The 16,524-nt window shown below is 39.2% G+C and overlaps 1 protein-coding gene across 1 annotated transcript in view; it reads right to left on the minus strand.

Annotated features, from left to right (window-relative positions):
- LOC107288957 (catenin alpha-3) overlaps positions 1-16,524 on the minus strand; it is a 237,381-nt gene that overhangs the window by 127,538 nt on the left and 93,319 nt on the right. Inside the window, exon 3 of the mRNA XM_029284460.1 lies at positions 12,676-12,827. Coding sequence (XP_029140293.1) covers positions 12,676-12,827 — 152 coding nt within the window. The remainder of the gene's footprint in view (positions 1-12,675; positions 12,828-16,524) is intronic.

A 16,524-nucleotide genomic window follows, 5' to 3' on the forward strand; every position in this document is an offset into this window, starting at 1 on the left:
ATGGATTCTAGAGGGGGAGCCTTGTTAGATATAAAATAAAATCAAACTTTTGCCTATTTCATCTAAAGCAATCTCTCCGCTTTTCCAGAGGTCCTGCACTCATCCTCAAATATTAAATTAATCCCTGGTTCCTTTTCATCCCACCCACCTCAAAGCTGCTGGCCTGAATACTTCAGCACATTCAATTTCATGTCTTGAAAAGAGACTGTGATAGCCTCAAGGCATCTCTTATATTCTGGACTTGATTTAGGTGAGAGAAAAACAGAATAATTACCATTGTGCTCAAGATCAGCCTCACATCTTGTCTGAGGGCTCCCTCACTGACCCCACTGCCTTTGATGCGCCCAGGCAGGCTTTGACAGTGGCAGCACGGAGGCAGTGTTCAGTACCAGCTGCCTTCAAACCACCATTTGAACTTCTGAGCTGCTGCCCAGGAGCCCAGGAGCATGGCAGTGATTCTTTGGGGAGGCCTCTGACTGCTGGGGCTCTGTGCTGATTCCAAGCCTGAGGCAGCTTTTTATTCCTCACAAATGCACAATGCAAGAGCCAATATAGCAAGAATTATAAAGCAAAACAAAACTTTCATATCTCTCCCACTTGAGATGGGGCAGCTTTATAAATATGGACCCCAAATTTCTCCAGCCTTTTTCCAGATAGTTTATATTATATTCGCTCACTCCAGTGGTGGGATTCAAATACCTGAACCTCCGGTTCTCTGCGTGGATGGAGGACTGGGCCTCCGAGGCCTAGAATGGACTTCTGGAAGTGACATCCATGCACTTCCTATGGGCTGTTGTAGGAACGGACTTCCAGAAGTGACATCCATGCACTTCTGGCGGGCCGTTCTAAGCCTGGGAGGTCTCCACCAGGCCTAGAACAGACTTCCGGAAGTGGCATCCACGCACTTCCGGTGGGCCGTTCTAGGCCTGGGAGGCCTCCTCCAGGCCTCTAAGGCCTAGAACAGACTTCCAGAAGCAGCATGGGTTCAGCCGGTTCTCCGACCTCAACAAAAGTTCATTATCAGTTCTACCAAACTGGTGCAAACCGGCTGAATCCCATCACTGTCTCACTCTCTCCCCAATTGTATGTGTGAGTATGTATGCATATGTGTGTGTACACATACACATCTTGATTTAAGATGGGTTCAGTTTTCTTTTATGTAATCTACACAACGATTTCTGTCCTCTATCTCAATCTTAGCAATTACTGAAAAAGCTGGCAGCAATTGATGCCTAAGATGCAGTCATAAAGAAGAACTCAATGGTTATAACAGCAATGTATGCACTTTAAGACACTGCTATTATTTTCTAGACAGCATTCTTGGCAGCTTTATTGACAGTGTTTTATTAAGCAAATGATTTCTATAAATTATGAAGTAAGAAAAAGCTTTTATTTTCAGTTAAAAGATTGACTAAAGTCAATTTTGCTTTATGTTTTGAAATAACTAAATCTAAATAAAAACAAAAACATTGGGGCTAATGCAGACAAAAATTATGAGGATTGGCATTCATGTTGGCAAGTTTTCAGGAAGCACTGCCAGATCTGCAGTGCCCCACTATTCTTCCACCTTTATGTCACCTGCAAGATTCCTTCCCAAACCACCCAGCGCAGGCATAGCTTGGATGTTGCCAAAATCTCTGCTTGCCTCCATTTTATCTACCTCTTTTCGTAAACCAGATGTAGCCATTCCTATAACTAGAAGCATGTTGTGCCTTTCTACTAAAAATCCTCATGCTTTTTTTTTTTAAAGACCCAAATGGTCCAATTTGTTCTTGCCTCAGTGAAAAGAGCAATTGAGGCTGTCCAATCGGACCTCATGCTGAAGCTGCAGGCCTGGAGGAAAGAGAGAGATTTTGACATCATGCTGATGCCCCCTTACCTAAGAACTGGTTGATTCAGGTGCCAAATGGTCTGATGCTGCCCAGTTGGAGGCAATGGAAAAGCTTAGTTTCCTGTTCATAAACTGTCAAGTGCTTTCTTAAATATTGTTTTCTGTGTAGAAACCATGGAGTCAACCTTTAACGGACAAGTTTTATTTCTCAACAGGAAGGTTGCCCATCGATGCATTTTAGTTCATGGGTTTACTACCCTTCAACTCCTGCTGACTCTCCAGTGATAGCCTCGCTCTCCCTTAGGTCTGCTTGCTGTGTACCAGCCCTATTTCTCCTGAACAAAAAATACCTTTAGTGACTTCCCATCCTATTTTACAAAATCCCCAGACAACCCTCATGAGTAAATATGCATTATATGTTAAGTTCTGTCCTATACATTCAACTATTTAGGGCAGTGGTGGCAAACCTATGGCACGCGTGCCACAGGCGGCACTCAGAGCCCTCTCTGTAGGCATGCATGCCGTCACCCCAGCCTCACTACCCCCATGGCCCCCTCCTCACCAGCAGCCCCCCAGAGGAGAGTCGCCCAAGGCGCATGGCAACCAGGCAACGAGCACAAGACTCCACCCTCGCACCCCATTGCATGCAGATGATGCTGCGGGGCACGGACAAATGGCGTAGCTGCCATGATGTTGCTGGGCTGCCTGGGCAATTTGCTGTGGCAGGCCATGGAGGCGGTGGGTGGCCCTGTGGGCAGGAGAGGCGGGGCGGGGCAGGGGCAAGGCGGTTTTTAGGCACTTGGTCTCTAAAAGGTTCGCCGTCACTGATTTAGGGGATATTTGATGCAGAATTGATTAGAGACTTGGCAATACTATCTTTATCTCTACTTTTAACCTTTCCCAATATAGTAATTCGGAATATGGGATATGGACCTACCATTATGCAGGATGAGGACTTCACCACAGGAAAATTAGGTTGAGGGGTTGGGACAAAAAATGCACTAGGTTTTGTTTTTGTGTTTTTGCTCTCAGGGAAAAGGAAAGGGTGGTCCAGGGGCAAAATAATTGGGCTGTCCTTGCACAGTGAGAGAACAGTATGACATTTATTTACAGCAAATATCTTGGAGATTTTTCCCTTTGATGTTTCTATCCATCTTCTTCTTCAATTCTGAATGCTGGTTGACAACCATCACCATCACCATCACCATAGCCTTCTAGCCAAGGTTCTTTTTGTAAGCAATGTCACTGTTTGAGAAGGATTGGTGAAGCTGTGTGTGTGTGTGTGTGTGTGTGTGTGTGTGTGTAAAAAAGCACTGTTGTCAATAAAAAATATGTGACACTGTCTCTAAGTTATGGAATAGGCCAGGACTCTCAATGGGAAATGTCAAAAAAAATCAAGATGGCAGCCATGACAGCATGAGTGAGGCCCGGCCCCCTTTTTTATATGCATAAACCTAAAAATGTGGTCAGAGCTTGAATTGTGTGGTCATAGCTGCCATCTTGATTTTTTTTGACACCCACTACCTGCTGTGGATGTCCTGGACTGAACTGAGATATAAAATAGTTTTGAGAAAGTAATTACGTAGTTTATTTCCTTTTGAATTTCTTATTGAAATCTTGTTATTAGATATAGAGTTAAAATCATTATATTCTTTCATTCAGGACTGTTTTATACCATCAGACGCTAAAGCATAAAGCATAGCTATTTCTTTTTCTTTTTGTGAGTAGACTAAAGGAATGTTTTTTTTTTTCATTAGCTAGTTCTTTGCAGTATAATTTGTATCAGAAACTAAGATCACAGATTACATCTAAAGAGAGAACATTTGCCCAGTTCATGGTAAAACACAAATATCTCTTTCTCTTTTTCAGTCACTTTTGTACTGTAGCTGCAGGAGAAAGGAAAATGTAAAGGAATGCAAAACAGAATGCTTGACAGAAACTGGCAACAGATTTGCCCTTTTTCTCATTCAACTGTGCAAATAATTATTAAACTGATGGTCAGTGAGCCACTTTTTTGTCACATTAGTAATCCTTTCCGTGCTTCCTGCATTGATATTATTTTAGTTCCTCTTAAGCACAACATAGCTAGAAAATCTTTAAAAGAAAGCACACACCTCTCTATCAGTGGTCCTTACGCTGAAATCTGTTATCCATATGTTACTTTTCATCAAGTGCAAAGAGTTTTCTGGAAACCATCTGGCCCTTCAAACTTCATGCTGTGAATGGGTTTAAGAGATTATCAGGTCCCTGTGTTTATGTGGTGCATCTCCTGTTTATTTAAGAAGACCATCCTGTTTCCATTCACTAACTACGGAGGTAGTGGTAGCTACTTCTCTTTATAACTTAAGAATTCTTACCTTGGTTCCAAGAGTTCCAAATTCTTTCTGGTTTCTGTGCTTTACACAATGGTTCTGAACAGTGGTGGAATTCAAATACCTGAACAACCGGTTCTCTTATTCAATGCAGGCCTGGCCTCCAGGTCTAGAACAGACTTCCGGAAGTGGCATCCATGCACTTCTGGCCGGCCGTTCTAGGCCTGAGAGGCCATCTCCAGGCCTCCAAGGCCTAGAACAGACTTCCAGAAGTGCCATCCATACACTTCTGGCGGGCCATTTCTAGGCCTGGGAGGCCAGCTCCAGGCCTCCGAGGCCTAGAACAGACATCCAGAAGTGGCATCCATGCACTTCCAGTGGGCTGTTCTAGGCCTGGGAGGTGTCCTCCAGGCCTCTGAGACCTAGACTGGACTTCTGGAAGCCAGCTGGTTCTCCAAATACAGCAAAATTTAGCTACTGGTTCTACCGAACTGGTGCACACTGGCTGAATCCCACCACTGGTTCTGAATCTGTGAAGACTAAGAAAGTTTCTAGTTGAACTTTAGGACAAGAAAAAGGTTTATTCTCTACCCAATGTCCAAGAAGTGTCTCCTGCCCTCGTCAGTTATTTCAAATGTTCTAGCAGTAGCTTTATTGTCAGCTATTCTTTTTCCTGTGAGACTCTTTTTGTCTTTTCTACTTGCAATTGTTATTTCATTTCATTTTATTCTTTTTCTTGACAAGGAGCAGTTGAGTTTGTTCTCTTTCAATCTCACCCTACAATCCCAAAGACCCATTTTCAAAAGTAGAGTGGGTATAAAATAAATGATCTATCCTTAACGTACTATAGTCTTACAGAATTTCATATTGAAAGGCAGGCTTTCAGTCTTAATATAAATAAATTTCATGCAATTTAACAATAGAAAAGGTATTAATTGCCCAGTTCTGTAGAATATAAAACTAAATAGAATATAAAAGTAAATATAAAACTAAAATGATAAGACAAGTACACTGGGCCACCGTGTACTTATCAAGAGTCAAGATCTTTTGAAACTCTCCAATCCAAATTCTTGAGATCTAAATTCCAAATCCCGCACGGTGTATTTAAATCATTCTTTTAATCATTAATCTTAAAATTTTGGGATATGAATCTATGTATTTGCTTCAAACTAATGGGCTTGCCTGATTTTAAATTATATTTTGCAGCCTGCCATTTAGTTTGGATGAAAGAATGGTTACTTTTGAGAAATAGATGGATATTAACACTAGAGGGTCACAATTTCAGATTTGGGTGGCCTGGCTTTTTATGGTATGATAATGGTAATGTAGATTTTAAAAATCATTATGTTAGAAATACCATACTGAGAGAATGAAATGGTGCCAGAAGTTCCCTTTGTTAGTTTCAGCACAGGAAGCATATTATATAACAGAATCAAAGAGTAAAGAGAAATGGTTAACATGCCAAGTTATGTTAATTAGGGAACATGATGAACTAAAAACAAAATAAAGAGAACAATTAACTGTAACGGGATTTAGTTTTCAATGGTTCTTACATATACAGTTAAAATAAAGGCTTAATTTAGACAAAAAGACAACTAGAAATGGGTTATATAAGATGGAATTTGAGACTGCATTATGTACAAAGGATGAGCATATCCTTGCCAAAATGCATAATCTTTTACTGAAATCTGAAATGGAGGAAGAACAAGTTAAAGAGTGTATGATAAAATTAGCTAAGAATTTCAGTTATAATATATAGCTGGACCAATGGGAAATGGCATCATTGAAATGAATGTACTTTATAATTTAAAAGAGAACTTCTCTATCATCGGTATATGACATCAGAAAAATTATCTAGGATATATGAAACTACTTTTTAATTTATGTTGGAAACATGGAAAATTCAAGGGTCATTTTATCATAGTGGAGTTGTAAAAAAGCTAGAAAATTCTGGATCTGAATACAGCAATACAAAGAATTTTAAAGATCAACATTCAGTCAAAATCACAATGGGGGGTGAACTTATATTGTAGACCAGGAGTGTCAAACTGGCAGCCCACAGGCCAGATGGGTCATGTGCCGGCCACTCTCACCCCCCCGCAAAGGCAAAAAAATGTCTTCATACATCACATGACACGATTGAGTTTGACACCCATGTTATAGACTGTCAGTTAGGAAAAACCCGTGGAGGATTTTTTTTTCTGTATATGCAGTTTTGTAAATTGCAGCAAGATAATTATATGCACAAAGCTAGAAAGATCTGGAAATACCTACAATGGAGGAATGGCTGATGAAGATGACAATATTTGCAGAAATAACCAAATTGTCTTGTTTGATTAAGGACAAGAGAGCAATTATATTTGTTAGTGACTGAAAGCCTTTGTGAATTTTTTGTTAGAAATGGAAAACATGTGATTTATTGATTTGATTATTAGAAAGGGTAAAATATGAAAAGAAGGGAATCAGGATGTAAGCTTAAAGAGGGAGGACAGTTGATAAAATTATAACTGCTATAAAGAAGATTGAAAGCTGCTTCTTTACATTTATTTTTTTTTCTTTATTTCTGGTGCTTCAGAAGGCATTAAATTCTGAGGTTTTTCTATAAGCTTTTGATGAGCATGCAATATGTGGCAACTGTTTTTTTTTAATTCTTGACATTTATGTTTTTTTAAATTTAAGCAATAAATATTACATTTAATTATCTTAATGTGGGTTAGAGTGGTTATTTTTATATATTGGTTTTCAATATGCACTTCCAGAGATGATAAGATTGGGTGGCATGGAAATAATGTAAATAAATACATGAATGAATCTGAATTTCAATTTTATTCGCAGCTCAGCTCTGCTTTTTTAGCTTTTCCTAATATTCTGAATATCGGAAATATGATTCCTTTGTTCTCATGCATCTGGGTACAAAAACAATCATTTGAATTCAAACATATATCTATGTTCAATTTGATAATTTCTTATTTATGATCCGAACAGATCAAATGTTATTGGCTGTTTCAATAAGATCAAATGTTATTGGCTGTTTCTCTTGCAATGGCCAGTAATCTTTCAAATTACTTATATAAGTCATCATTGGCAAACGTCTGAAAGGACCTAAACTTGCTGTGAAAAAGGTAAGATATAAGATAATAGGGAATATAAAATATGCTAAACAGTGAATAAAGAAATTATAAAAGTATCGGAGCACTCTGGCCCTTTTACAGAAAGAATGGAAAGCTTAATTATTTTGAACCAATAATCTAGCAGGGGACTAATTGCCATTTTCAACAGATCACCTTTCAGAATAATAATGGAGTCTGAAGCAAGATGGTTGTCAATCATTTGACATTCTGCTGTTACCACAGGAATATAGTACGTATTTATATTAAATTCCATTTGGCTCCTAAATATTTATTTTTTCTGAGGAATTGCTTGAATTCTGAACATCACTATGAGCAGTCCGAGTTAATAACCTCAGTTGACAGAGTTCTGTGTAACACACCCACACAGCTCATTGTAGTTACAGGGTTAAAACTTCCATTGAGAGATTCTCTTTCTCTTTTCATGTTGAAAGGAAGCCTCATGAATTGATGTTGTTCATCTGCCTCTCCCAGTTACCTTTTGATCAAGAATCTTTGCTCACATTAGCACTGAATTCCTTGTATAATCAGAAGCCTGATGCATCTGGCAGAGAATCAATGCATCCCAGCCAGCAGCTGGCCATAATGCATGCTAATTTCCTCACCTTGGCTGCTGTGGAAGGTTCACATGCCTAAATAATGCACAGATATGCTGAAATGCCTATAATACACAGCTTAAAATAAATCTTGGATTGATTGTCCTTCATTCCAAATGCAGGCTTTCTCCCGTCTTTCTCCTTTTTTTGTTGGTCAAAATACCCACCCTAGTTTTGAGGGAATGAGGTCAGTGCTAGGAGTTAGTGGGCCTTGTGATATTAAAACAAACCCTACAATGCCTCAGGTGAGCAGTGGACTATGCTAAAATTTAGGGAACAGAAATGTTTTGTTGGTTTGTCTCCAAATTCAGCATTAACTATTGTAATATAGATAAATCATGTTTTACACTAAGACCTTGGAGCTTGATATCTAATCTATCTTCCTACCTACTAGTTGTCACTTGCCCCCCTCCCCCCAGTAGATAGAGGAAGGAGAGAGATAACAATATAGCATCTTGGGGAAGGGCAGACTTTTTCCCAAGAGAGGAAAGTATGAGAAGGTTTCTGTATATTAGGAATTGTCCCCTAGGGCACGCTTCAGTGGAATATATACAGTCACCTTGGAAAGTACATTGAAAACAAACAAACAAATAACCTTTAATGGCTTACAGTGACCTATAATTTCAACTGACACACTTCTACAAACTATCTTCCTTCCAGATTAGCGTGGAGCATTTTCAAGAAACACCAATTATTTTAATCAGCTGGAAATACTGCGGCCACTGCCTTCTCTCTTATCAAGAGACATTGATGCTACAATTGTCTTTGTCACTGAGCTTCACACTGACATACATCCTCTAACTAACACACAGCTCAGCTCACTGGAAGAGATTTCTGTCCCTAAGCAAATGCTCATGCCTTCAGGAACTGCTCTGATTTGATTTTTTTTTTCTAACTCAACTAACTGCATCACAAAAGAAGACAAATCTTCCTATTCCTATCAAAGAAGAGTTTGTCCACAGGACAGAAACCCTGATCTCACTCTGCATCGCATTGTTTTCTCAGATACTTAAAGGGGTAAAGTGACTTGACAGGTTCCCGTTCTAACCAATTGCTCAGATTATGTTCGCATGGAATCAGAAAAATGCACATTGCCCTGCTATTTGCATGTTAAAATGAATCTGGAATTGATCGGGGCTGATTTGACTCTTAGATCCTTGCACTATTATGACAGCCCAAGTGAGGAGAAGAATGGCAAATTTACAGTAGATCTATCAGCTTTTCTTCTCACTCTAGAAGTGGATCTAGCTGGCTTTCTTGGAACAGAAAGGTGGAGCTGGAACAGTGGGGTTAAAATGTGATCATAGGTCTTGAGTATAGGCTTTGTTTAGAAAATACATTGTCATTATCTACTACTGCCACTTTAGCAAAAATCAATGTGGGGGCAAAATTGCCATGGTGTGATTTGTTTCACTATTGTAAATGCCGAATGAAGAATGGTACCTTAGTCCAGGGGTGTCAAACTGCCGGCCCGCAGGCCGGATGCGTCACCAGGAAACCGCGCCCACCCCATTGCCGGCAATGGGGAAAAAGGTCTGATACATTGCGCAATATCTCGTGACGTCACAAGTATGATATGTCTGCCTTAGTCCCTTTAGAGCAGGGGTCTTCAAACTTGGCCCTTTTATGACTTGTGGACTTCAACTCCCAGAATTCCTCAGCCAGGCACGCTGGCTGAGGAATTCTGGGAGTTGAAGTCCACAAGTCATAAAAGGGCCAAGTTTGAAGACCCCTGTGTCAACGCTGCAAATGCTGTATATTCTTGCTTTGACAATGTGCAGAACTGTCTGGTATTTTTATAGTTAAACCAGGCAACAGGGAAAAAGGGAGGAGAATAAGGATAGCCCGGGGAAAAAGAAACTGGAAGTGAATCACATCTTCCAGGTTGATTGGAAGATGTGAGCCATGACCCCAAGGTGGGGGAGGGGAAAATGCTTGGAATGTATATGTGTAACGGAAGGGAGGCCAGATCTAAGCATTTCCACCATGCTGTACTGACGTCTCTGTAACCTTAATAAATGCTTTTAGGAAAAAATATGCCTGAAAGTCCTTTTAAGTGTTTCGTTAATCAGACACATGACACCCTGCTTTAGAGCAACTGCTTAGATTATTTTGCAAATAGCCAGTCGATTTTTTTGGGAAAGCTAAAGTGGGGGTGGAATTTGTACAAGGGTTCTTGTACTGTAGCATACTAGACTGAAAGTGGTAAATCCAGAGAACAACGTGCTCTGAAGATGGTTGGCAAATACTTTGAGATGACCAAATTACACATAGGCAAATTAAGGGATAATGGATTGCCTTTTTGGTGAAGGAAGGCCAAGTTCTACCTGCTGAATTTTTGGGACAATGAGAGCAAGAGTTCTTTTAAACTGAGAAAAACTCTTGCATCCTCTTTGCTTGGAGGTGGGAATATTTGAAAGGGCAGAAAGAGAGTAAGAAAGGTTTCCCATGTGTTTACTGAAGCATGCACATTTCCATATACTCTGTGTTCTAAATCACTTTGTACAATTTTCCTTCGTTTTTGGCTTCATCAAATTTATATGAATAGAGTAAATAGCTACATATTGATTCTTTTACTGAATATCACAACTATGCAAATTTAAAAAAAAATGGCCAATGTATCTCATACATGGTTAAAGAGTCAATGATAATAGCACTTAGAAAACTGTAAACAGCATATTTGAAATGTTCATTGCGTGTGTAAATTTAATATCTATCTACGCTTTGTTCTGAAAACCGCAATGTCACTTAGTCCCTACCACATCAGCCCAGTATTTTGCAACTTCTCTTAGAAGAATTGTGCCAAAAATATTTACCATTGTATAGTATGCTAATAAAATTAAAATGTGTTTCTTAGAAAGAAAACTTGTTCCAGAGATGAGAGTCAACGTTCCTTAGAAATATGTGTTGATGAATTTGCTCATCTGATAATAAAGAGAAGTGTTCATTCTGCATTGACTACGTTCATGTGGGTGCAGTACTTGAAAGGAATGTGTCAGTTAGCAAATAATTTGGTTTTTTTGATGTACAGGCTAGAATCTACTTTTCTATAAAACTTTTAAAAAGCTTTTATAAGCATGAATAACATGCTAAACTTGCCTATCATCTCTAACTAATTTGCATATAAAAATCAAAGGACTCACTTCTAGCACTGAGTCTTTTGGATTTAAAGATTCTACTATGGTTTCCTCCAGTGTATGGGACCAGTATCTCTGACTCTGCTTTAGACAGATAAAGCCAGTTGGTGTTCTTCCTTGCTAGTCCAGGGCTGCCCAAACCAAACTGTAGAAAGTGTTTCTCCATTGGGCAACTTGAAGATGTGTAGATTCCAACTCCCAGCATGCTGGCTGGGAAGTTAAAGTCCACACATTTTCAAGTTGCCAAGGTTGAAGAACACTGCTGCAGAGGGTGACTATCATTCAGTTGGGAGGAGCAAGACAATATAGTATTCTATATTTGTAGTAATTATTGCAGGAACATCTAGTAAAACCTGTGCTTGTGCAGGAAAAAGAAAAAGAAAAAAAAAAGACATGAAAACACAGAGCATCTGAAAATAGCACCCAAAGGACAGAGGTATGAATAGAAAATGGAACACCCACGAGGAGAGATTATGGGTGACAAAAGGGAGCAGCAATGAAAAGCAATGAGAAGTGAAATAGAATGAAGAGTCACTGTTACACTATACCAGTGATGGCGAGCCTTTTAGAGACCGAGTGCCCACAAACTGGCCCCGCCCCCGCTCCACCCCCCTGCCCCGCCCCCATTCTGCCCTCCATCCCCCGCCCTGCCTGCCCACAGGACCACTCACCGCCTCCAGGGCCCGCCGAAGATCACCCAGGCAGCCCAGCAGCGCTATGGTGGCCACACCCTCTGCCCACGCCCTGCAATATCAACTGCATGATGGGGTGTGAGGGCAGAGTCTTGTCTACGCTGCCTGGCTGCCATGTCCTTGGCTGTGCTGCTCCGTGTGGGCCACGCTCGGGGGTGACTCTCCTTCAGGGGGGCTGCTGGAGAGGAGGGGGTCGCGGACGGAGGCAAGGCTGGGGCAACGGCACGTGTGCCCACAGAGAGGGCTCCGAGTGCCACCTCTGGCACCCGTGCCATAGGTTTGCCACCACTGCACTATAAAATGCTTCACTTTTTAAGGTCTAGCTATTTCTTTGCTTCCTACTGCTTTTGCTTTCTGTGAAATGGAACAGAAGGCTGACTTCAAATAAATGACTGCATGGAAAGGACTCGGATTCTGTTTACCTCAAACTCTTTGGCAATGTAGCCCCAACAGTTTGTTTTTCAATCTACACCAGAGAAGAGTATTCACCAATTTTCAGATTCAAGCACTGGGAGTGAACTTGAAGATGCCTCTGACCCAGTGTGCTTGGCCTGTGGGTATTTGAATCCCAGGGACTGACTTCTACTTTCCTATAAGGGCAGGATAGCCTCTGCTGTACCCCCATGCTGATTGCATGTGGGGAGTACTTAGAAATAAGAAACATTTACAGTTTGAAGTGCTATTTCCCATCATTGTTTACTTTACAGTATATCTTTAGAAAAACAAGAAAAGTCCTGGGACATAGGGAAGAAATTTGCAGTGCATTTCTTTTACTTGTAGTAGATATAATAGGTCCATGATGCAATAATATGGTTTTACTCAGCAGCATTCTAATACTTTTTATTATACTGAAAAAAATACCCCTGAAACTGCTATTTCCACATTATTTTTGTTCAGTTTCTGGCCCATGTTAATGTTGCATAGCAATATTAATGACACATCTGTTAATTAGAAATGAGTGAAAGAATCAAATACTTACCCGAATCATCATAACGGAACATCTAATGTCATGAACTGTATCGTAAATCTTCTTAGAGATGTCAACAAATTGGTTATCATCAAACAGATGAATCGTATTCCTGCTTAAGTTTTCCAGTGCAGTGTTGACTTGAGCAATGAATTCTGGAATCACTGTCAAATAAATGTTTTAAAAGGGGGTTGATGAATGACTTTTAAACTCTTCTCTCTTAATTTTGAACAATTGCATTGAGTTGAGATTGGCTTACAACTACCACGTTCAAGTTTATTTTGCCTTTTTGAAATCATTTTTCAATTTAACGAAAATGAAATTTAGTTGAAACGAAATTCATGAAATGATCATTAACAAGTTCCTGCACTTCCCTTATTTATAAGATATCCTAAATTGTGTAAAGACATGTTTATTATTATTATTATTATTATTATTATTGTTGTTGTTGTTGTTGTTGTTGTTGTTATTGTTATTGTTATTGTTATTGTACAAAACTCTCTCTGACATTTGGCAGGGTCACTTGGTTCCCCTGGTGCAATTCAGTCCCCAGGAAAGACACTTTAAAGGATCTCTTCCTATAAGCTTTTTCAGGTCAAAAAAATTTGGTAATCAAGAAGGCTGCACAGACAGATAGCAGAAAAAAACAGGATATACCTGCACCCTCTATACTTGACAGTAATAAAATAAGGTTATAAGAATTCTTTAAAAATTTGAAAGGGCTCTGAGAATGCTTCACACATTTAAGAGAAATTGAGAAACAAATTTCAGTACTATACCACGTAACATATTAATATTCAATTTGTTCACAAATTTTGATGTAAATTGATTGAGTCATATGATCAATCAGCTTGTGTTTTGTCAGTTGGGATCAGTCTGAAATTGCTGTTCTTGGGCTCCCTGTTCATATTTTTATCAGTCTTAGATCAGAAACTTAAGAAAAAGGGGCAAAATACTCTAGAAAAAGGAGGTAAATGAAAAAGGCATATGTAACACAAACAGTGTATATATTATTTTGAAGCTTCTGAATGCTTCAAAAATGATTCAGAAGTGTATTTTGGATCACGTGCATATGTGAGCATAGCTCTTTTCCAAGAGCCAGTGTATATATAAATTTGATGGACTATCTTCCTGAGATTTAGCTAAAGGACATCAAAGAATAATAGCTTCAGGCAAGTCCTTAGGTTAATAAAGTACTTTGTCAGTTCAGTTGAAGAGAGGGAATACATCTATCAGGAATACATCTATTTTTGTTCCTGAATCTGAATACTGCATATTAATTTGATTATTGTATCTGGGCAACTGGTAGTCTTAGCTAAATTTAAAAGCATGCCACCCATACCTTCCCTATATATCCCTCCTCTTATTTTGGTGGAGTGTGGGAAAAAAAGAAGAAAGTAATGTCAAAAAGATAAAGATAGTGGTAACTTTACAAGTCATGGAATGAACATACAGGCATTACCGGTAGTAGAGATTGTACTGAAATCAGATGAACAAATAAAGCTACAGAAGCAGAGGGCAGAAATGAAGAGGTTTCTCCCCTTTTCTCAAACTAAAAAATTCAGAATTCTGAATTACAACATAGTTTTGTTAATATGAATTATTAGGTTTTTTTTCAATAGGATGTAAATGTCATGGCTGTCATGGTTCCAACAGATGAAACTCTTCAAAAGGACTTCGAGGCATTGTTTACCTTAAATAATCTTTTATTCGAGAAACAAAGTATTGGCACTACATAGTTAAAGCCAAAAACTGAATTCCTCTCCCCTGGGCACAAAGTAGCAAAGCACAATTCTCTCCTCCAATTAACTGTCATAAATCACATTCCCCAATTAGCTTGAAGTGTGGGCTTTCTCCCCAGATCTTCAGCCTGCCAAATCTTTATCAACTCTGGGCGCAATTTTATTTTATTATTTATTTTTTATTTATTGAATTTATATACCACCCTATCTCCCTTATGGGACTCAGGGCGGTGAACAGGCGATAATAAAAACCACAATAAATATACACAAATTTACACAAATAACCTTGGATTCCCACAGCTGAGTTATTATTGTTATGATTAACTGGACTCTCATCCACATCCCCCCTCCCAGCATCAACTAACTCTAAAAGTGAAAGAGAAAAGATGGCTACATTTCCATCTGTTGTCAAAGCAAGAACATCTGATGTTAGCAGCGTTGACAATGGCCATAACAAAATTGTTTGCCTTATTCTCCAGTAACAGTCATTTCATTGAAGGAATTCATTGTGACAAAATAATAAGTGGTGTTAGTTGTGAGTAGTGAAGCCCTCAGACTTTCCAAAAATGAAACTCAGCCACAGACCTTGCAGCATTTTTGTTTTATTGATATTAATGTACCATTAGTATTAAGCATTCAGAATATTAATTTTTTATTTCTATTTATTTGTTTAATCAGTTGACTGTGATCTTGCCTTGCCTTCAAGAACTCAGGCAGCAATAAAAATACTGGTACTATTATTACTCATCAATACTATAACCACTACCATTACTAATAATAGAATCATTTAGGAAAAATAAAAATCTAATTTAATAACAACGAAATACCTGTAGAGTACATTCATATCTTTTGAATTTCTGAATTTTATATTTCTAAAAAGAAGACAATTTTTAAGGCAACGGTAAAGAAAAAAATATAAAAATATGAATAATACAAATAATAACAATAACAGTAAAATAATTATTAATTGATGGGATCTTTAAAACTGCTGCTGTTTTGCTATTTTTTAAATAATGTTATTTTCCACACTTTATTTTAAAGTGTGGGAAATAGCATTGAGGCAAAGAAAGATTAGAAAGGTACATAAAATGAACTTTTAAAAAATTGTTCAGAACTTGAAGCAAAACATCTGCACTTGACAAATTTCTGACAATTCCATGTTTCTGTGCCACAAAATTCAAAACATTTTGAGTAATCAACCTTACCAAATAGTGTTAACAACCCTTGTTCCTCTGTTATTTGTTTAGTTCTAAACCAACTACAAAAAGCACATGCAGAGTATTATTACTTAACCTACAAAAATTATTCAGAGTGATTAAAGAAAACTGTAATGTATTGGCCACAACTGTTTTAAATCACTTGCTTAATGTCTGACCTACATTGCTGTATTGTTTAACAGTTGCTGTTACTGAAAGCCAGACTGGCTGTCTCCAAGCTGATAATGAGGTTTGGGGTGGGAAATGTTACTTTAAACCAGCGGTTCTCAATCTATGGGTCGCAACCCCATTTGGGGTCGATCGACCATTTCACGGGGGTCGCCAAGCAAGGCTGTCCACCATTTTTTTCCCCTTTTCCGGCGGGTGCCTTACCTCCCTTGGGCTGGGCCAGCTGGTGGTCGGCCTGCTCCGTCTCTGCCACTTGCCAGCTACGCCTCGGCCGGCGCAGGGGGCGGAACCACGCATGCACGGCGCTCCCGGGCAGAGAAAGTCCTCGACTTACGACCGGTTGGGTAGTCCTCAACTTACGACCGGTTTAGTCCTCGACTTACGACCGGTTGGGGGTCGCGGCATTAAAAAGGTTGAGAACCACTGCTTTAAACCTATTGGTTGCCACCTAGAGGCTAACTGTATAAATAGCTGTGCAGCAGCCTTTAGGGCTGCTTCTGTTCTGAGTTAATAAACTTGTTGCTGTTTCAACACTCTGCCTCATTCAATGCCTAAAGAACCGAAGATATAACAAAAGCCATAAACAGTTTTAAATCCCCCTAGCAACAATAAAACAACATTTGAGGCACCTTTGCAACCTAATCTGCTTGACACACAGAACAGGGAATAAAGCAGAAGCAACAATAGGAGACAGTTTTAGGCTTCTTTTTTACATGTGCGCATAGTACACCTTT

Source organism: Protobothrops mucrosquamatus, unplaced genomic scaffold (assembly GCF_001527695.2).
Source record: "Protobothrops mucrosquamatus isolate PMUCROS unplaced genomic scaffold, P.Mucros_1.0 scaffold612, whole genome shotgun sequence".
Taxonomy (NCBI): domain Eukaryota; kingdom Metazoa; phylum Chordata; class Lepidosauria; order Squamata; family Viperidae; genus Protobothrops; species Protobothrops mucrosquamatus.